General features: G+C 42.7%; 1 protein-coding gene across 3 annotated transcripts; it reads left to right on the top strand.

The window, feature by feature from the left end:
* The first annotated feature begins 8,484 nt into the window (after positions 1 to 8,484).
* On the top strand, positions 8,485 to 20,489 carry LIN37 (lin-37 DREAM MuvB core complex component). 3 transcript variants are annotated; one of them, XM_081334463.1, is made up of 10 exons: positions 8,485 to 8,686; positions 10,756 to 10,809; positions 11,066 to 11,141; positions 12,535 to 12,585; positions 13,302 to 13,331; positions 15,647 to 15,732; positions 17,362 to 17,528; positions 19,071 to 19,220; positions 20,095 to 20,168; positions 20,308 to 20,489. In XM_081334463.1, the coding sequence occupies exons 2-10, from the start codon at positions 10,776 to 10,778 to the stop codon at positions 20,387 to 20,389; spliced, it is 750 nt and encodes a 249-aa protein (XP_081190589.1). In that variant the 5' UTR covers positions 8,485 to 8,686; positions 10,756 to 10,775; the 3' UTR covers positions 20,390 to 20,489. The 3 variants fall into 3 exon arrangements, with proteins under 3 accessions (XP_081190589.1, XP_081190590.1, XP_081190591.1); XM_081334464.1 differs by lacking the exon at positions 13,302 to 13,331; XM_081334465.1 differs by lacking the exons at positions 8,485 to 8,686; positions 10,756 to 10,809; positions 11,066 to 11,141 and adding an exon at positions 11,860 to 11,953.
* Positions 20,490 to 21,652: the final 1,163 nt, after the last annotated feature.

Below are 21,652 nucleotides of genomic sequence, written 5' to 3' on the forward strand. Positions count from 1 at the left end.
GCTTACCAATTTGACTATTAGGTCATGACTAAATTCTATTGAATTGTTTGTTAATTACTGTGCCATGCTCATTTGTATGCCTTGATGAAAGCAGTTAATAAAATATTATTTGTCATCCACAACCTGTAGTATAGGTGGCTGTAACTGGAATAAATAGAAAAATAAACCAAAAATCAGCCCTAGAGCCTGGCCCACAGAACCACTGAGAATCGGACACAATTGAACAGAGACCAGCATCAGGGGGTAAAATATATAAGCCATGTTGGAGATATTTTGCTTTCAAACTCCCCCAGCCTTGCAAAATGTTTAATACCCACTCCATAGATACCCACTCCAGAGTGCTATGGAGCTGCACATTCAGCATGCAGGTCAACCACAGATGTCCAGAGACTGATCCACATTCGGAGGAATTTCCTGGTTAGCTCAACCCATACTTGAAATCCAATGCAATTCCAAAACTATTGGAATCCCAGCTTGTTTCCATCAGCTGTAATACCACTCAAACAGTCTTTCCAGATTGTAACTTTCCTGGGCTTCCAAGCAAGGAATTCTTTGCAGCCACCTCTTGGGCAGTTGGGAAGGAAATTTCCATGGTGCTATGTCACACCCCCCCCATATGCAGTTGCCAAGGCAACAGGTTTTTTGTCCTTTCCCCCCCCCCATCTCCCGTGAAAGCACCTCATTCACTGACCGTACTATAGCCCGGCACAGCGAACAGCATGATGCAACAAACAGCCCAGAATCTTTTGCTCTGGAGAAAAACTGTATGAGTCCTAGTGATCAAAGGTGGCGTAGTTCCTAATCTAGCATCCCAATGTGATTTTCTTAAAACAGCTCCCATGCTGGTTCTAGAGACTGAAAGACAGCAGCTTTTGGCCGAGTAATGCAAGTGCTTTCCTCCTAATATGGCTGAAGAAGCATGAGATGAGAGCGGTCTAGAATTAGGAGAGGAAATACAGTATTCCCCACAAGGCTCAGTGGAATAGGTTCTTCTGCTTATTGCAGAAATGAAATCATAGTCCTACAGGAGAAGGGCAGTATATAAGTTTAATAAAATAAAAAATAAAATAAAATTGCAAGAATTCGGATAGTGGCATACCAGTAGCTAACTGTAGTTCCCAATTACTCATACTCCACACCAACAGCTTCTACGGTCTCAGCATGGAAGAGGGGAATTCCCTAATGAAGCTAGCAGCCACCAGCAGAACCCAGCTCTTTCCTACCAAAACTTTTATGCACCAATTTTTCCAAGACGACTTGCCACAGCAGTTGACACTTATTGATTACCAAGTTGTTTCTTGCATCTGGCACAGCAGTTCTGTCTACAGCAGCCTGTGATCCTAAGGGTGGGTAGAGTTTGCCCTCAGTTTTGCTCTCATGCTGGAGCCATTCTTGGATCCTTTGGATTGATTTGTACCTCTGAGGCACATCCTGCCTCACACCGTGTCTTGGAGGAAAGGGTAAAAGGGCAGCCCAGCAAATGCCTTTGTTCTCTACTTTCTCTCTGCATATTTAGCAGAAGAGAAGCAAGCTTTAAGCTACTTAAATCAAAGAGAATAAAGCTGGAAGGGACCTTAGAGGTCTTCTAGACCAACTCCCTGCTCAAGCAGGAGAACCTATACCATTCCTGACAAGTGGCTGTCCAGTCTCTTCTTAAAAACCTCCAGTGATGAAGCACCCACAATTCTGATGGCAAGCTGTTCCACTGGTTAATTGTCCTCACTGTTAGGAAATTTCTCCTTATTCCTTGTTAGATAAAGGCATTGCCAGTTTTCTCCCAACTTAGAAGACAACAGAACACAAATCCTTCTAAGTTCCAGATTATCGTCTCCTAAAATGCTACGTAGAAATGCAATAGGATTTTCAATACGTTCTCAGTAGAATTTTTTAAAAATGTGCCAGACGTGTAAATTCAGCAAGATTAACATCCATGCGGATGGCAGAAATTACACAATCCCCAAGCTACAAACTCCTCCGAGATCACTCTACAAAATACACACATTTTCTTGAATCGTTTCTCCTGTTTAGTACCGATTCTTGCCACCAGCACTGTCTGGATCAAATACTAATGAATGAACCAGGCACAAGGGCATCTGCACAGTGCACATCAAAGCTGGAGAATAAAAGCAAGCACAATATTAAAACACAGCATGAACGCAGGAATTCCCATGGGCTTTTCAGCGTGAAAAAAGCAGAGCCAATAAGTATGACACGTGCTTCGAAAAACAGGCCGCTGACCTGCCCCTTCAACTCTAGAAGCTTGAATCAGAAAACCAATCATTTGCACAGGCAATACTGGCATTGCCAGTATTGTCTCAGGCTTGATGAGCAAAGGATGGCAGTTCCTTCCCAAACCTATCACTCATCTTGTATTCCTTGAGAGCTGCCTATTATTTTCACCCAACCACCAGAACTATAGTAAAAGATGGACCTTGTCATGTGTTGCTAAAGAGTTTGGACCACCTCGGTGTTTTTACACTGGGTTTCAAAGTAGTGTCTTTAGGCTGGCAGGTTTAAAGAATTCCTCTGTCGCTTGGCACTCAAAGCAGACTGGCTTTGCATTTTAATATGGTGGCACAAAGAAGAAAAACCCTTCCATCCAGATGGGACTTAAAGTAATAGCTTGTGGTTTCTTTCATGGCACCTGCTCAGGCTAGAACAAGCCTTCTCTTGACACGGTCATCTGTTTTTTGTTTTTCGGCTTCTCCTTTTTGGAGCCAGAAATTCGAATTATCGGCATTTACAGAAAAAGAGAAAAAAATATCCTTTGGTTTGATTTTTATTGTGTGATCATTCTAGACAAGCGCTTATAAACACAGCAGTACCTCACACACTATTTAAGCCCATAGCCAAATTCAATACTACATTGGGTGAAATCTAATCTAATCTAGACCAATCTTTTCCTTAATCCTATTTCACCATAGTGATTATTAGATATAGGAAATCTTCCAGGTTAACTATCCTACTGTCACTTTATGCAAGACCTATATCCAACTTGCTTTTTAAAGTTCTCTCTAAAGATCATTGTTCCTCTTCATCAGGCAATTACTTGTTGTGTTCATTTGTCACGGTTACATTAATTGTTTGCAGAGTTAGGGAAGATATACCTCCATAGCTGTATTATGAGCTGCATTATGAGTATTTAAGTGTTTTAGCCCTTATGTATAAGCACAATTTATGATCACCTCAACAGTAAAATGAATTAAGTTAAAAAATGGGGGAAAGAGGAACAATTATTTTTATAAACATACAAGTATAAAGTCAGTTGCAAAAAAAATAGTTAAATCAGGATTTAAAAATTTCCTTGACAATTAAATGTGAGTAACACTGAATCTGCTTGCATTTTTCAATTTTATAGACCAAGTTAATGAATCAAGGAGATAATGCTATGCTGCTTTCTTCCACTTGAAAGCCAAATGGTTATTTGGGATGCTTCAAAGACACACAAGTTGGATTTCCATTTCAATAAACCCAAGAGTTGTTTACAATAGTCCAACATATTCATCCTAGTAAATTAGCATTAATGATGCAGCAGATACAAAAGCATTTATATAGGACATCATATAAAATCTAAATCCACTAGGCTCATTTAAAGCTGCTGTATTGATGAGAGAAAGAGGTATTTGTGTATTCCCAGAAATGATGAGAAGGATTGACAAGGGGGCGGGGGAGGGAGGCTTAGCTCAGTCATGTAAGGTCTCAAAAGTATATTTGTAAGTTAGATGGCCTGAAAAGAAACACTTCCAATTTACCAGTGCAATATGACTACAGTACTTCCAAGAAGGCTTCAATTAGCAATTTGTACTAAGAACAGAAATATAGCCTCTGAATCTCCACTTCATCAACTTGACCTTTTAAAAGGCCAAATGTCCAGAAAGGTTCAGAATTATTACTTAATGTCCATATGAGAGCTATTTGAATGCAAAAATGGACTACTGTTGCAAAAAGATAAACTTGAAGACAGTTGTCCTATACAGGCTCCTGGGAATATAAACAACTCTGTAATTAGTGCAACAAGATTTCAGAGTATCTGCGAGGGGAGGAAGGCAAAGGGCAAGACATCAGATACTGCATGACATTTCAGCCATGATGGGAATGATGCAAATTAATATAATTTATATTATGCATGTAACATCAGCATACCTTCCACTGAACGCCCTGTTCAGAGATCATCTCTAGTCCAAGCTAAACTCAAACTGCAACCTGCACTGCTTGTGTGTATAAATATTTCTTACATACAGAAAAGCTAGCAACCATTAGCAAAGGGAACAGAACTAGATTCTTTTGTCACATAACTTAACCTGGGATGTTATGCGGATAAAATTTAAAAAAAATCACCCAATGAAATATTTTTAATCACTGCATCTCCATGTTATTTATGATTTCTGGATAACTGGGAAAGCTACAAAAAGCTGGACAATTATATTATGCTCAGACGTGTACATGATCTAAACCTACCAAAACAAATGCTACTAAAAAAATAAGTTAGGAATCCCTGAAAGAAATCATCTTGTTGCAAAATTAATCTATATAGTTCAGAGTCCCTGCTATGAGGAATTCAAAACTTAAAATACAAGAGAACTTTATATGGACATTGTTAAAAGTAATGTCCAGAGTTACTCCAGGTAAGATGGGTGGCCAATAAATTTTACAATTAAAATAAATTCAACATACCACCATTATGCTAATATTGACCAGTTTTAAAATTCAGAGCAAGTTAAAAAAATACTAAACATGCCATAATTTTAAATTCTTCTAATCTTTAAATTCTTCAGGCCAGCAACGGGCTTAATCAAGATTTTGTAATTTCCCTAGACAGACAGGTTTTAGAGTTGGGGTTAGCAAGTCCCAATTTGAGACAACATTGATCAAAAACCCACAAACCCAGTGCTTGGCTTATTTTTATAGCAACTTTATCTACAAAGATTACAGATGAATGTTTTCATCATATTAAAACAAAATACTTATGTCTACAGTTGAAACTTTTACAAGTGCAAGTAAAGCAACTACCTAAATCTGTCTGCTGACAGCTGGCTGCAATTACTCATGCTTCACCTGCCTAGTGAGCAGTCTCAGTGAGGAACATTGTTCTGCTCACTTCTGTAGGCATTTAAGATCTGGGACTTGTGACTCCTTCATCTGACTGCTCCAGCTGAATAGGAGATGCCTGTGGTTGATCAGCCTCAATTGAATCCTGGTTTACTGATCCTGAGGCTAACAGTTCTGAATCACAGTCAGCTGGAACAACAAACTCAAAGATCAGAGGCAGATTCTGAATGCATATTTCCTGTCCAACCAAGTCCTGAAGCAAGGCTCAGTTCCCTTTAATGGGATTTATTCTCTGGATAAACCTAACCAAATGTAACCTTAAGGAGGCAGGATTATAATATGATACTTTTATCCCACCTTTTTTATATGTAATTCAAGATAGCGAACATACCTACAATCCACTTTGGTCTAGTGCAGGCACGTCCAACGTGCAGCCCACAGGCAGCATGTGGCCCTGGATAGCTAGTAATGCATCCCCACAAGTTTTTTTTTTAAATTAGAATAAGAGTTGGAAGTGACCTTGGAGGTCTTCCAGTGCAACCCCTGCTCAAGCAGGAAACTTTATTAAAAAAATAAAGGAAGTGTGTTATTTATACTAACTATAAATACAGTATATATTCTATATGCAGCCCAAGACAATTCCTCTTCATTCAATGCAGTCCAGGCAAGCAAACAGGTTGGACAATTATAGTCTAGTGGTCAAGGCATCAGGCTAGGAACCCGGAGTCTTGAGTTTGAGTCCCACCTTAGGTAGGGCAGTTGATCCTTTCAACCCAACTCCCCTAACAAAGTTGCTGTTGTTGTTGTGTGTGTGGTGGTGGTGGGGGAAGTAGGAGGATGAAGAAGCATTAGCCATGCTCTTGGCCTTGAGTGGTTTAAAGGCAGGATAAAAATAAAGACTCCTGCCTCCCATTTTTCCCCACAACAATGGTCGTATTCCCACGACTTTCCTTAACTTGGGGCCTTCCCGAGCGGGACGGCAGTTCCCATCATTCCCAGGCAACGTCACTCATGCCTGCGCTGGATGGGGAGGATAGGAAGTGTCGTCCTTCCTGCCCAGGGAAGGACGGCAGATTCGGTGTAATAATACCGCCGCCGACCCTTCTCGCCCCAGACCCGAATCCCCACCCCCCACCCCCCACCCCACGAAGTTCTTCCCGCTCACCACAGGATAAACTTACCGCCTTTACGGTCGCTTAGCAACAGAAGAAGAGGCGGTCCCTTGCACGCACAGGATGTCGGGTAAACAGCGCCTCCCTTTTTCCCCCCCGGCCACGACAGAGCAGGTTCCAGGACTACAGTTCCCAGAAAGGATTGCGTGCCGTGCGCCGCCTCAAAGGAAGGAGGCCTCTCCTGGCGTCCGAACTACAAATCCCGCCATGCTGTGGGCCAGCCTTTTAAAAGCTTTGCGTTTACTTACTAAGGAAATAGTAGAGAGTAGATCAAAGCAATTAAAGTGAATAAAATAGATGCACAAAACCACATGTTTTCAACAGGGCTAAGGAGTCCTGCAAAACTACACGGGTATTCCAGATCCAACCTGTGCATCTTCATCGGGTATTTTATTTTTTTAAAGGTAACAAGGAATGAAGTTCATACACTACAAAATGTAAGAGATTGCAAGTTGACCGTTGGTCATATTTCTTTGCAAACCTACTATGAATTAGAGCCCTTGTTGACCTTGTGTTGATGTTCTACCTTGGCACCACCTGGGGGGGGGGGGCTAGAAGTAAAACGTGCAAGTGAGCAAAATCCAACCGGCGTTCAAGTTTTAATGGAGAAGCTATATCTGACGTCCTTTGGAAGACTTTCGGTAGAAAAAGCAAAGCTTTTCGAATCGGCAAGTTGCAAGACTGAGAAGAGAGGGACTTCTGCGAATGGAGACAGCGCCTCTTGCGCAAGGATGACGCTCATGTGAGCTAAAGACTACATTGTTTCAGGAAGTTGTCCCTTCCCTGTGTTGTCGGAATGCTGAATCAAAGTTTTGAAGAAGTTATTCATACTGTTGGGTCTTAAAAACGCAGCAAGCTCAGTCTTGTAGTGGGACTCTGAAGGGTTCGCAATGCAGTAGGACCGACTTCTGCAAGAGTCTGATTCAGCGCCATGCTAACAACGCCGGAGAAGGGAAAGAATCTAAGCGGCTGCCCCAAAGAAGAGGGGGGAGGGTGGGGGTGGGTCGACCGATTCTCCCAAGCCCCTGAAGGCAGGACAAGAAGCAACGGATGGAAACTAATCAAAGAGAGAAGCAACCCAGAACTAAGGAGAAATTTCCTGACAGTGAGAACAATTAACCAGTGGAACGACTCGCCTCCAGAAGTTGTGGGTGCTCCAACACTGGAGCTTTTTAAGAAGACATTGGACAACCGTTTGTTTGAAATGTTTATAGGGTCTCCTGCTTGAGCAGGGGAATAATAATAATAATAATAATAATAATAATAATAATAATAATAATAATAATAATAATAATAATAATAATAATAATAATAATAAGTTGGAAGGGACCTTGGAGGTCATCTAGTCCAACCCCCTGCTCAGGCAGGAAACCCTATACCATTTCAGACAAATGGCTGTCCAGTCTCTTCTTAAAAACTTCCAGTGTTGGAGCATTCACCACTTCTGGAGGCAGGTTGTTCCACTGGTTAGTTGTTCTGTCAGGAAGTTTCTCCTTAGTTCTAGGTTGCTTCTCTCCTTGACTAGTTTCCATCCATTGCTTCTTGTCCTGCTTTCAGGTGCTTTGGAGAATAGCTTGGCTCCCTCTTCTTTGTGGCGGCCCCTGAGATATTGGAACACTGCTATCATGTCACCCCTCACCCTTCTCTTCATTAAACTACACATACTCAATTCCAGCAACCGTTCCCTATATGTTTTAGCCTCCAGTCCCCCAATCATCTTTGTTGCTCTTCTCTGTACTCTTTCTAGAGTCTCGACATCTTTTTTACATCGTGGTGACCAAAACTGGATGCAGTATTCCAGGTGTGGCCTTACCAAGGCATTGTAAAGTGGTATTAGTACTTCATGTGATTTTGATTCTATTCCTCTGTTAATGCAGCCTAGCACTGTGTTGGCTTTTTTGGCAGCTGCAGCACACTGCTGGCTCATATTGAAGTGATTGTCCACTAGGACTCCGAGATCCCTCTCACAGTTACTACTATCGAGCAAGGTACCACCTAGCTTGCACTAGAAGGCCCTGTAAGGTCCCTTCCGACTCTAGTATTCTTTTAAGGCGTCAAGAAAAAAAAATAGTAGTTCTTTAAGGCTCACACGAGCGCCATCCTTGCACAAGAGGCGCTGTTTCTATTCGCAAAGGAGGGGGAGGGCGGGGAAGGTGGAAAAACAGCCTCAGTCACTGGGTGGAATCGCCCTGCCTACGATTCCCAGCATGCAATGCACCAGAGGCGGTTTTTCTGCATTCGTGCGAACGGGCAAAGAGATCCAGAAGAGGCAGATTTTCGTTGGAGGCGAGTCCGGAGTTGCGCGCCGTCGGGGTGCAAAGCTAGGAAAGGAAGGAAGCAAGCCAGCCAGCCGAGACCCGACAGCAAAACAACAGCGATCCCCCCACCCCACGCCGCCAAGGATTTACCTTTCGTCTGATCCTTTTTTTGGGGGTGGGGGCTGGAATCGCTCCTTTCCACCGAAAGTAAGAGGAAGCACAGCGATGCGGGGAGTGGGGGGGCTCTTCTCTCGGGCTGTGGCTGCGGGATCGGGCAGAACGGAGATCGGGGTCTGCTCTAGAGGTGCAACCGATCCGCCGGGAATTCGCTTTCGGCGCTGCTTAACCCGAGCGGCGAAGAAGCGGCTCCCCCCAAAGGGGGAAAAAAATGTTGGAGGGGGAAGGACTGACCGGGATTGCAAGCTGCAGAATTAATACGAGCTCAGTCAATCGTATCTGCGCCCAGAGTTCTTAAGTCCTCACCGGCTTGGGTTTACAGAACCCGTAGTAGCCTAACCCCGTGCACAGACCGCCGGTGCTTTGTTCCCCTAATGCAGGGGTAGGCAACCTCGGCTCTTTTATGACTCATGGACTTCAACTCCCAGAATTCCTGATCAGATTCAGGAATTCTGGGAGTTGAAGTCCATGAGTCATAAAAGAGCCGAGGTTGCCTACGCCTGGTCTAGACATATTAATTGGAATTGTCACTAATGAAATTCATAGTTTGCACAACAATCTTACCATGTTTAGTAAGACATTCCACTAATTCCTAGGACATATTTCCCTAGCACAGGGGTAGGCAACCTCGGCTCTTTTATGACTCATGGACTTCAACTCCCAGAATTCCTGAGTCAGCTATGCTAACTATGCTAGCTATGCTGACTCAGGAATTCTGGGAGTTGAAGTCCATGAGTCATAAAAGAGCCGAGGTTGCCTACCCCTGCCCTAATGCAAAGAGCCCAGAAGGTGGATGAATGGAGATGGCCCGATTCAGACAACAGGCTTAAGGCAGGGAGGGCTGGAGTTCCCAAAACAATCCGAAGCTCGCTCACACACCCCCATGCCCTTTGAACCTTTTCTCACGTGTGTCGTGCAAACCTGCCTCGCGTGACTTTAGAGCGGAGCTGCCTTTAAGAGTCCTCTAACTTTAAGAAAAGGAAAAAAAAATACTTGCAACGTTCTCTGCTTTAACGTTTCCTCTGCCGCCGCCCCCCCTTTTTTTGGCAACAGAGTTTTTTGGTACTTTAAGGAAACTGCTCCCACTGCTGACCTTCTCCAAGTGAATTGGACGGAAAGGCACCATCCTTGTTGAAGCATTGCGATGAGGGGCTTGTAATCAACACATTTAGTGGGGTGGCTTCTGTCATTTCTTGAATCCAGTAGATTTAACTTTCTGAACTATTTTTTGTCATATGTGTCAGCCCTTCAAGGTAAACCAGACCAGCAAACTAATTTTACAGGAAGACTAGAACTATATAGTATTGTATTGACATAGGTTTGAATAACCTTGCAAGTCTGATTGTGCTTTTCCTTACCTTTCTCTTATATGGCAGTCTTTTTCAACCTTAGCCTTTTTCAGATGCGTGGACTTCCACTCCCAGAATATCTCATTCAGCCTTTCCACACAGGCTGGGGAATTCTGGGAATTGAAGTCCACGCATCTGACAATTGCTGAGGTTGAGACAGACTTTTATAAGATGTACAGGTCATCCTCAACTTACAAGCATTCATTTAGAGACCATTTGAAGTTAGACCACCACTGAGAAAAGGGGCTTATGACCATTTTTCACACTTATGACCGTTACAGCAACCCCGTGGTCACGTGATCAAAATTTGGGTGCTTGGTAACTGTCCAGGGGACTTGTGATACCATTTTGGTGATCTGGCTTCTGACAAGCAAAGCGAAAGGGGAAGCCAGATCCGCTTAATGATCATATGATTCACTTAAACCACTGCAGTAATTTGCTTAATAACTGTGGCAAAAAGGTTGGAAAATTGGGCAAAACTCATTTAATAACTGGAAACTTTGATCTCAAATATAGTCATAAGTCAAAGACTACCTGTAATAACAGAATCTTGAAAACTGGTCCTTTGTTTGTTCCTTCTTCTGTTAGGCAAAATCAAGGTGGAGTTGAGTTTCTTTGTCTTTCTTCCCTTAATTTTTGGACTCTGTCCTCTTTTGTGCCTGTGCCATGCCTTTCCCCAAAGTCAGGTCTGAACTCCTTGGCAAAACGTGAATTTGAAATCTCCCCCCCCTCCCTCTTTTACTCCTGCAGGAAATCGATTCTCGACAAACATGTTACATACCAAAGTCAAAACAGAAAAACCAGGTAAGGTGCCTCGGGAATGTTCTGCTATAAAAATTCAAAGCTTTGAATTTTATCCAGCATCTTCTCTCCCATTCCTATCCTTCAGCTTTGATTGCATTTATTTAGCTTTTTAAGACAGTAATCCACAGACCTTTGGGGGTTTTCTAGACCTGGGAAAAAAACCAAGCAACTTCATTATTAACCTAAAAAAAAAAAGATACATCATGAATTCCTCTCTTTGCTGTATGCTGGAGTAACAATCTCTTGTCATCCTCAGATCTTGAGACCGCCAATGCCCGAAACCGTCTTGATGCCGTCCTACAGTGTCTGCTGGAAAAAACTGAGATTGATAGGTAAGAATCAGCAAGTCAGTTCTGAGCACCGAGAAGGAATCTGAATTTTTCTGTTGATTTTTGAAAGGTATTAAAAGCAGCTGAATGGACCATTTTTTGCTTTTTATTAACATTTCCTAAATTATCATTTGTAAGATGTATCAGGATTATAACATCCAGAACTCCTCGCCAATATGGCCAAAGTCCCAGCACATCTGACCAGTTAGGGTAGAACAGTGCTTTTTTGTAAAAGAAAAAGGTGCAGGAACTCACACATGTCATACAACCCGCCTTGCCTACCCTACAAGGTTCCATCCAAAAAAGGTGCCGGAACTCCGTTCTGAGCGTTCTGTGAGAAAAAAAGCCCTGGGGTAGAATATCCCAAACAGCAGAAACCAAGAGCTTGAGGTGCCAAAAAGAGAGATGTCAACTAAAATAGTTTCAGCATATTAGTTCATTTTCTGAAACAACTCCTGATTGGTTGAACCCACGGATATTACTATGGATATTACTAGATATTACCACTAGAGGTAGCCCTCAACATACGACCATAATGGAACCTGCCCATTGCCGTTGTAAAAGGGGTCGGTCACAATTTTTGAACCTTTCTGCATGGTTGTAAAGCGAGTGCCGTGGTTGTTAAGTGAACCAATGATTTGTTATGGGCACAGTTTTGCCAAAACATAGAAGTGCCGATTTTCAGCAAAATTGTTATTGAAATGGGGCCGTGTGATTGTAGGACACTGGAAGTGGTCATAAGTCCAGCCATGTTGCTGAGCGCCCAAATTTTGGCCATGTGACTGTGGAGAAAGCCGTTTGAGCTTCGAATCCAGGTTGTAAGTCTCCTTTATTGGGTTGGTCGTTACTTGGAAGAGTTGCTAGGTGACCAGTTGTAAGTTGAGGAATACCTGTATAATACTGGCTATCACTACACCCACTATCCGTAGGAAGCATGGCCAATGATGAGCTATTTTGGAAGCTGTAATAGTGTCAAGATGGGCGTGCCGTGGGTTTCCTATCCCAGGCTAGAGATTCTTACTATATTAACTGTCATTACTTAAATATATGTACCCAGACAATATTCTGTTTGTTAAATATTGAAAATGTCACTGGAGGATAACCCCAATGTTGACCCCAACCCTCTCCTTATCCCAGTCCTGACCCCAACCCTAGCCTAAACCCTAATCCTAATTCCGATCCTATTTTATCCCTAACCCTATAAAATCTAATAAAAAATCTTTTTTAAAAAAAAAAAACAGATTCTTGCGAATCTCTTCCTATTCTACCAGCTTGTCAATCTCTCATTTCTCGTGAGACTGAAGTGGTTGTGAGGAAGAACCTTCAAGGGAGAATTCATGTTTTGGACAAAATCTGATTACGTTTTCCTTCTTTTCTTTTCCTGACTCATTATCAGGGAGCAAATGGAAGAGGACCCTAGTAAGCCGTCATCGGATATACTCAGCAAGTAAGGAGCAAGTATACGTTCAGCTCTCTCCTTTATCTTTGCACGTTGACCTGTCTCAAGCCATTAGCTGAATTCAGGCAAAGAAAGCATTTCTTTTAGAGAGGTTCACCGTGTTCAATGGACAATCAGGCATTGAAATAATTGGCTTATGTTTCCTACAGCACCTCTAAAATCCTTTGCTTTGCTCTTCTTTCAGGAGTATCTGAGAGGAATTTGAGAAATGGGTCCAAAAATCTTTTATCATCCACAAGCAACCTCCAACTTTTAGAATATCATGTGCAACAACCAGAAATATATCTATCTAGTTATCCTTCTTTCTGCTTGCTTGCTTGCTTGCTTGCTTGCTTTTGAAGCTTTTTCAAAACCATGCATTACAAATTATTTACAATATTTTAAAGAATATTTATAACATTCATTGCTACCAAATTTCAAGGAGGAGGTTTTACTAATGGTCTGGGACAGCAGGCCCCAAAGAGGTGAGGGATTTTTATCCTTCCAGCTGGACTACATCTCCCAGCATTCACTGTTGGCCATGCTGGCTATGACTTCTGGGAATCGTAGTCCAGCAATATCTGGAGGCTACAGCTTCCTATTCCTTCTCCAGTCTATAGATTTGCTAACCTTCCTGAGACCAACTTCCTAGAAAAGCAATTTTCTTTCTGGTGGGGCTGTTGCCTGCTAGGTATTTCCTAACCTCTTTTGCTTTGCGGTTGCAGGGACCCTTCTCCTATTGCTACAGGAAAGAGGTATGGTTCTTAGCCCTGTTCTTCTTGCCTATTGATGACCACTGAGTGGGAGAGTAGAAAGTTTTCTTACTGAGCTCCTCTGAAGATTTAAAGAAAAATCATGCAAGCATCTGGCACAGAATTCTGCAGCCTGGTTCACATGTAATTGTGTTGAATGTCATTAGGGTCTGGTTCTCGTATTGTTTTCAGTGCTGTGTGTGAACGTGGCCTGCAGGTTTTGTTTTGGAATTCCTCCCTGGCAGTTCTCGCAGTCAAAGAGACAAGCCGAAGGAGTGGCATGTTTCTTCAGTTGTGGGAATGAGTGCAGCCCATGCATTCTGCTCACTTCCTTGCACAGCCATTGGAATTCAGGTCTGGAGCTTTTTGTTGTTGTTGTTTTTGTTGAGAACAGAGTTCTCAAAAGCAACAAGCCTTGGTGGAGCAATGGGCTAATGCCTCCTTAAGTAACACCAGCTGCCTGCAATTAGTGCAGGTTCGCGTCCCACCAGGCTCAAGGTTGACTCAGCCTTCCATCCTTCCGAGGTAGGTAAAATGAGGACCCAGATTGTTGGGGGCAATAAGCTGACTTTGTAATAATGCCGCTTGTGGGGGGGTGAAAGCCCTAATAAGCAGGCATATACATAGAATGAAGGCTACTGCTAAGCTTGTAAGCCGCCCTGAGTCTTCGGAGAAGGGCGGGATATAAATGGAATTAAAATAAAAAAAATAAACAGCCTCTCTCTTAATTTCATCGTGCCTTCAGCTGCAACTGACTGGAGACACTGCGATAAGCTATATTTTCTTACCATCTTCTCCCTTGACTTTTAAGTTTTGCTCCTTGCAGCCCAGAAATACTTGGGGCGGTCTAGAAATGCTGTTCATCAATAAACCAACCAACAAATGACTTGTTGCGGATGGATTTTTAAAAAGTGATCGCAAAGTGATTCTTCTCAACAGGAATGGAGAGCAGTTTAGATGCTCAGTAGCCCATTTCCTGTGCCCTTTAGGTTGATTGAGTTAATTCATAATGTAGAAGTTTCATACCAGACGTGTCAAACTCGCGACGTCACGGGACTATTTTGTGATTGCCCCCAATGGGGTGGGTGCGGCTTCCACGTGATACGTCCAGCCCGCGGGCCAGCAGTTTGACACCCCTGTTTTATATACTATATGAAGTAATAAATAGGCTGAGGCAAAATAGGCCCAAGGCCTATTGTATAATTGAGCTCCGGACGGCGCCCGATCTTCGCCCCTTTCGCCGCGAGCTAAAAACATACTTTTTTGAACAAGCTGGGCTGGCCTGATGGGGGACTGGGGGGGTCGTTATTGTTATTTAATTGGGGTTTTTAAGATGTATTTTTAGTATGGGCATGTATTTAATTATTTTTTTAACTTTTGTAATCTTGTATTTTTATTCTTGCCCTGTTCACCGCCCTGAGTCCTTCGGGAGAAGGGCGGTATAGAAATATTATTAAATTAAATTAAATTAAATAATTGCCCTTGCGCGATTAAGATATATCCGTAGGGGGACAACAAGCCAACTGAAAATGATGGTAGGACAGGAAACAGCTTTAAACGTTTGCCATTGCTATGATCTCAGATAGATCCACAATTCCCATTACCCTAGCATGCTTGCTGTTGCCAGTGGGATCCAAATTCCATCACATATCTACAACAAGTGTGTCCAACTCACAGCCCATGGACCATGTGCAGCCTTAGACAGCTAGTGACATCGCCCCACAAGATTGTAAACTTTTAACATTATCATATGCATTTATATTCATTAACTATGTCATATATTTTATGTAAGGCCCAGGTAAGCCAAAAGGTTGGACATGGCTGGTCTACAGGAAAACCAGGTGTGCATTTTTCTTCAGAGCCAAGTTGATTTGTCTCGATCAAGAAAAAAAAACGGCATGCAAAAAGAATCGAGAAGTTGCCAAATTCCTCTTCTTTGTGGATACTCTACGATTTTTCTTCCAACCACTGTATATGACAGCTTGCTACATCTGCCAGTGTTCAGAGTTATAGAATCCTAGCACAGGAAGGGACGGTTAAGTCCAACTTCCTGCTCAGTGCAGGAATCCCAATTAAACCTCCTTTACTAAAAGCTGCCTAGCCTCCATTAAAAAAAAAAACCTTGAGTGTTTTCTCAATTCATTCTGGGTGTCTTGGACACTCCAGGACACTTATGAGATCCTTCCATTGGATTCTTCAGAGCCCGTGGAATGAACCATAATGGAGTTGGAAGACATCTCAGAAGTCTTACAGTCTCTGCTGCTCAATATGAGCTATCCAGCCATTTGCATCGCTCTCTAATGCTCTTGTGTCCTCAGGCCTTCTACCCGATTCTCCCATCATCGCCGCAAAAAGAGGAAGGAGATGGACGATGGTCTTACTGAAGGAGGACCGCAAAAGCAGAGTAAGTGAAAACACCAGTGCTACCTTAGTGACCTGAGAGCCAAGTCAGTGATATTGGGGAGACTTAAACTGCTGGCCTTAGGGATGCAAAGCTTATGTTTTGCCGCGGAGTTATGACTCCTCTCTACCGCATTCCTTTTCCCCTATCCCAGCCCACCTTGTGTTTCTGAATCCCAAATTCCTAAGATGGCCTCTAGATATTGCTGGATTTTCACAGCCTATGGCCAGTAGAGAGGAATTCTGGGAGCTGTAGTTCAGCAATATTTGAAGAGACACCAGTTTCTCAATCCTGCATTAGGGAAAAGGCCTGTTTACTGGAAATGCTGTTTTCTTACTAAGATGAGGGTACTTCTCTTCCTTTGTAACTTGAATCAGTTGGCTTGGAGGAGACAAAATAATGGAAGCTTAAGTATCTTTTAGAAGGGATGTGGTGGCTCAGTGGGTTAGGACGCTGAGCTTGTCGATCAGATGGTTGGCAGTTTGGCAGGTCGAATCCCGAGTGCCACGTAACAGAGTGAGCGCCTGTTACTCGTCCCAGCTTCTGCCAACCTAGCAGTTCGAAAGCACGTAAAAATGCAAGTAGAAAAATAGGGACCACTACGGTGGGAAGGTAACAGCGTTCCGTGCGCCTTTAGCATCTAGTCATGCTGGCCACATGACCACAGAGACATCCTCGGACAAGCGCTGGCTCTTCGGCTTTGAAATGGAGATGAGCACCAGCCCCTAGAGTCGGAAACGACTAGCACACATGTGCGGGGGAACCTTTACCTTTTAAGTATCTTTTCCTCTTCCATCTCCTTTCTTGTGGAAATAATTTGTTAAAGGTAAAGGTGCCCATGGATGGAACTGCATCTGTGGAGTTCTTGGCAACATTACAGAAATGGTTTGCAAGGGCCTTTAATCTCCCAGTCTAACCTAGGTGGTCTTCCACATAGGCGCTAACAACAACTGAGTTTGCTGCTTGATGAGGTTTGCTTAAGATAGGTGAAATGGGCTATTTGGAGGGCATGTCTTGCATTTGGCCCAAAGAACTGTGGAGAGAACAAATTCAAATTGTGGGTTTGTTGTCTGGGATTCTTGGGGACTGTTTTAAAGAGCAAAATTGATGGCCGTGTAGAGAAGCACAGAGGTGACCTTGGAGAAGGAATGCAGCAGCTGGCAAAACTCCAAGTGACCTTATCTTGATTCTCTTTGGTCTAAGAGAGAACAAAGGGAAAATGCCGCCTGGTTTTCAAGCCTCTGTTACGATATAGCCTATGTCCATAAAGTAGAATTCCAGTTTGTCTTGTGGAGCCTTTTCCTATCCTGGCCTATCTCAAAGGGCTGACAGAGAGGTTTAAGACACAGCATTTACTCCTTAAAACACCACAGACCAATCCATTTTTCCTCTGAGGAGGGGAAGCTTCAGAGGCAAAATGTCTAGTCTTAAACACTTACTTCCCCATTAAATCTCTCTCCAAAGCTTTTCTAAACAAACAAAAATTGTTGGCTCCTCCTTCTATATTGTGGAAAGAAGGGAGGGAGGGAGGGAGGGAGGAAGAAAGACAGTACTATAAGTACTACTAAAGACATCACCCAGCTCTGATTTAAGATCTCTCTCTTAATTTTTAATGCATCTTTATCCATGCAGACACTTACATCATCAAGCTGTTTGATCGAAGTGTAGACCTGGCTCAATTTTCTGAGAGCACCCCACTTTACCCCATCTGCCGAGCTTGGATGCGGAATAGTCCCATGGTGCGGGAACAGGAGCGGTCTCCCAGCCCACGTCTGCCTACCCTGCTTGAAGATGAAGAGGTACAGAACAGGATTCCCCAATCCTGCTTCTAGTGGGAAAAGGCTTATCACCAGTAAAACAATAGCTGAGTTTACTACTTTCTGCCAAGTTTTCTCGGGGGACTTAAAATCTGTTGGACACCTCTCTCTCCATAACTCACACAGTTGATGTTAGATGTTTTGTGCCAGCCATGGCAGTTCCCCAAAAAGGTCATCAGATGGGAGCAAAGAGGCTTCTTTGCTCCCACTGGTGGGTCAGGGGTCCCCGGCCCCTGCAGCCCCATTGGCGAGAGAGTTTTATGGTAAGGGAGGGGCTGAGACCCCCATAAATACCTCTGCTCAGGGGCTGCTCTCTGCCTTGCTATGCTTGCTTGCTCTCTGATCTCTTTGTTCTCTCTTCTGCTAGCTTACAATCCAGGCATGGAGGCCTCCATGCCAGGAAACTCTTTACTTTATCGTTAAATAAAGCTTTGAATGATCGCATTCCTGCGTGATGCCTTTTACTTGGAAGTACCTTAACGATCCATCGACCTCGTGAGACCATCTCACAGTTGAGGTCAGACCAGTAAATATGTGATCCAAATGAAGTCTGGATCTGATCCGGGGTTTTTATGCACACGTTACATCCTTCTTGACCAATGTGGCATCTTGTATAGGTAGCCCTTGTTTAGTGACCGTCTGCAGTTATGACAGTGATGAAAAAGTAACTTTGCAACCAACAATTGCATTTACAACCTGAGGTCTGTAAAGCAAAGGAAAGCTGAAGCAAGATCATAAGCACCGTTGTGGTTTTAACTTAGCACTTGCTTAATGACTCAAGTTGTTGGTCCCAATTGATGTTGCTAAATGAGGACTACCTTTAAGTTCATTAAGCTTATAGCTTCCAGAGTTCCCAGCCTGTGGAATACTGAGCCAATGTGGATTGAGCAAAACCTAGCATTCTTCCAGTGAAACAAGGCTCAGATCCAGATCTATTTTACATTCTCCTCTGTCTAAAATGGAAAAATCAGGCTTTTCAAGATGGGCAGGCTTGCCCTAGATTCTGAAGACTGGTTCAACCAAATGTCCAAATGCAAACCTCAAAGATGATAGATGTCCCAGATCCACATCCCCACCAACTTGATCGTTAACTGTTCTGGCTGATAGTGCAACTCATTGCCCTTTTTAGACCCACAGCATCTTCTTTGTCCCTATCAGGATGTTTATACACCTGGATAAGGGCTGCAGGCGTTTCAGTTTAGAATGGGTTGTTCAAACTTTGCCAACTATTTTGACTACTCCAGAAGTCTTTTGAGTTTGAAACACGTGTATGTTTACGCTTTAGGCTTAGAGCACTTCTGAAGCAGTCACTACAGCACCAGCATTTCTAGGTTGGCGTCAGAGAGCTGGGCCAAGTCTATACTTTCAAATTTAGAAGAGAGAATTTCATGCAATAACACAACTTCATATACTATATTTCAAGAACAGGTCTACTGATTAAGTCTACAAAAGTTGAATCCATTTTTTGTTGTTGTTGTTCTCAACTCATCTTTCTATCCTCTCTCTTAAACTCTGTGATTCCAGGGTGTTGAAGTCTTAAATGGGAAGATCCAGGATGTCTACAAACTGCCACCACCTATCCCTTGCCAGACAAATCCTGCAGGGGAACCAGTTAACCTGCGTATCCCATTCCCACCAGCATCTGAAGAGGAAACAGAAGTAGCTGCTGAAACGGTCAGACCACCATGCTGATTAAGGATGGGGGGCGGGGGGGTGGGTTTGAGAATAAATAGCTAGGATGATAAAATAGCAAATGGCGGGTATTTTAGTGACCTTTTTCTCATCTGAATCCCCTCTTATTATTAGCAAGATACAGGGCAGAAAGCAACAGGATATTACTCTTTAAGAGAACACTAGCATTTTGAATTTGAAACGTATTTTTAATTGTGTGGCTGGATTCACTCAACATGCCAAAGCCTAAATCAAAGCTAAAAAAAGCATAGTTGCTAAATAACATACTATTTGTATTTAACTGCTAAATTATCTCCCTTTTTCTGGGTTGCCCCAAGGCATTGAGCCATAAACTAAACAGCTTGGATTCACGCAATGCAATACATTACGCACATATGCACACACAATATCAGAATAACAATCCCACCAATCAAGCCACTACATTTTCAACTGATTTGATTGTGTGGTGTGGGTAGAGTAGGCTTTTGTGCCAAGCTGTCAGAGAAGATGATTATTTTAGAATACTTTACTCATTTCAAGTGAGGAAAGGGTACTTATAAGAAGTTTTAATTTAAAAGAACGGGGAAATGGAGAACAGGAAGTTGAATGAGTCAGAATAATGTAAGTATGAACTTAAAAATGCAGCTAAAAACTGAAGATGTGCAACCGACTAAATCAACCTAAGTAAAATAAACTGGAAAGGAATTTAGGATTGCAAGTTTCACAGACAGATAAGTTTCCAATAAATCTAGCCAATGTATCAGATGCTCTTGTTGTTAAATTGAAGATGCTTGCTAGGACATTCATACGGTATCTTAGCCCCATAGCAAATAAGGGATCTTGCCTATTTTTTCCTCTCTCCCATAAACCCTCCTAGACTTCTGAATCGGTCCCTTCAATGTCCACCCTCATCTACAAGAACATGGACAGATGGAAGAAGATCCGACAAAGGTAGGGCTTGTGTAACAGAAAGCCAAAATGTGGGCCACTTATTGGTCCCATGCTAGAATGTCTGTGTAGCGGGAAACAATTTGTGGAAAGGATAGCGCAAAAATCCATGTGCGATGGTTGGCTTGTGGCTTGTTTCCAGGTGGAAAGAAGCTTCGCAGAAGAACCAATTGCGCTATGCGGAGAGCATGAAGATCCTTAAGGAGATGTATGAACGGCAATGAGGAGTGAGGGGCTCTGGTCTTCCTGGAATCTCTTGTCTTCTGGGCTAACGGGACTGCTTCTGAGTTGGTCTATCAATAAATGCAGCTTTTGTTTGCAGTATGTGAGCTTGTAGATTTTGTGAGGCTTGACTTCACAAGAAGACATATCAGGACCCCTATAAATGTATGCATTGTGCATGCTAGTATGCGTGCCTTTACCAACTTAGTTATCCACAATTAGCTAAGCTGTGCCCTTGGTTCACACAACAGACTCAACCATAAGTTAATGACACTGGCTAGATTCCTGCTGCCACAAGCTGACCCACCAGACCTCAACCAGTATATTGTGCAAACACAACCCACATGGTTAGTTAATGATTCAGTGAGTAGAAAATTTAGTTATTTGGGTTAGCCATAAGGAAATATATTATGCAGACATGGTCATAGATGGCTACTTCTGAACAACCATGTAGCTTGGACCTCACCCAATACAGTTGCAAGTTCAATATTGGCATCCTTGAAGAAGTAAGGGTTTCTCAAGGGAACGGTCTATGTATGACATCCGTGCTTTTTCTCTCCTTCCCTGCAGAGGTTTCAGTGTAAAAAATCAATCTTGTAAATTACCATGTATTATAATAAATTATCCATGTAAATTAGCTTGGGATTGGAACACATTAATTAACCAGCTGATGCATAGCAGCTGCTGACTCCACTGTACAGTGAAAAGATTTTTCGGGACCTACCTAGATTGCCAAAATATGAAATGAGATCGCATTTGTAGATAGTTCTCCCATATTAGGAACAGTTAGAACTCATTACCAAGCCTAATGTTTCCCACCATGCATCTTGATGATGTGCTTTTTGTAGTGTTATTCTTAAAGGAGAAAGTAAAAGAGATGAAGGCTAAATTAGTTGACTACAGGCAGTCCTTGACTTGCAAACCGTTTAGCAACTGAAGTTACAATGGCACTGAAAGAAGTGACTTACAGCCGTTTCTCATGCCTAAAACTGTCACAAAATTCCCATGGTCATATAATCAAAGTCTGGACACTTGGCAACTAGCATGTGTTTAACATGACTGCAGCATTCTGGGCTCATATGATCATTATTTCCATTGGCTTCCGACAAGGAGAAGCCATATTTGCATAACGACTGCATAATTCTCTTAACTGCAGTGATTTGCTTAACAACCATGGCAAAAGTAGTTAAAGTTGTTTTGGTCGCCACAATGTAAAAAAGATGTTGAGACTCTAGAAAGAGTACAGAGAAGAGCAACAAAGATGA

Source organism: Vipera berus (assembly GCF_964194415.1).
Source record: "Vipera berus genome assembly, chromosome: 9".
NCBI lineage: Eukaryota > Metazoa > Chordata > Lepidosauria > Squamata > Viperidae > Vipera > Vipera berus.

What these genes read in the sequence shown, in the direction of transcription:
- LIN37 (XM_081334463.1), top strand. Translation starts at nt 10,776, where the DNA reads ATGTTACATACCAAAGTCAAAACAGAAAAACCAG. An exon ending in AGTCAAAACAGAAAAACCAG is followed by an intron (nt 10,810 to 11,065) that starts GTAAGGTGCCTC and finishes TGTCATCCTCAG; the next exon opens with ATCTTGAGACCGCCAATGCC. An exon ending in GAAAAAACTGAGATTGATAG is followed by an intron (nt 11,142 to 12,534) that starts GTAAGAATCAGC and finishes ACTCATTATCAG; the next exon opens with GGAGCAAATGGAAGAGGACC.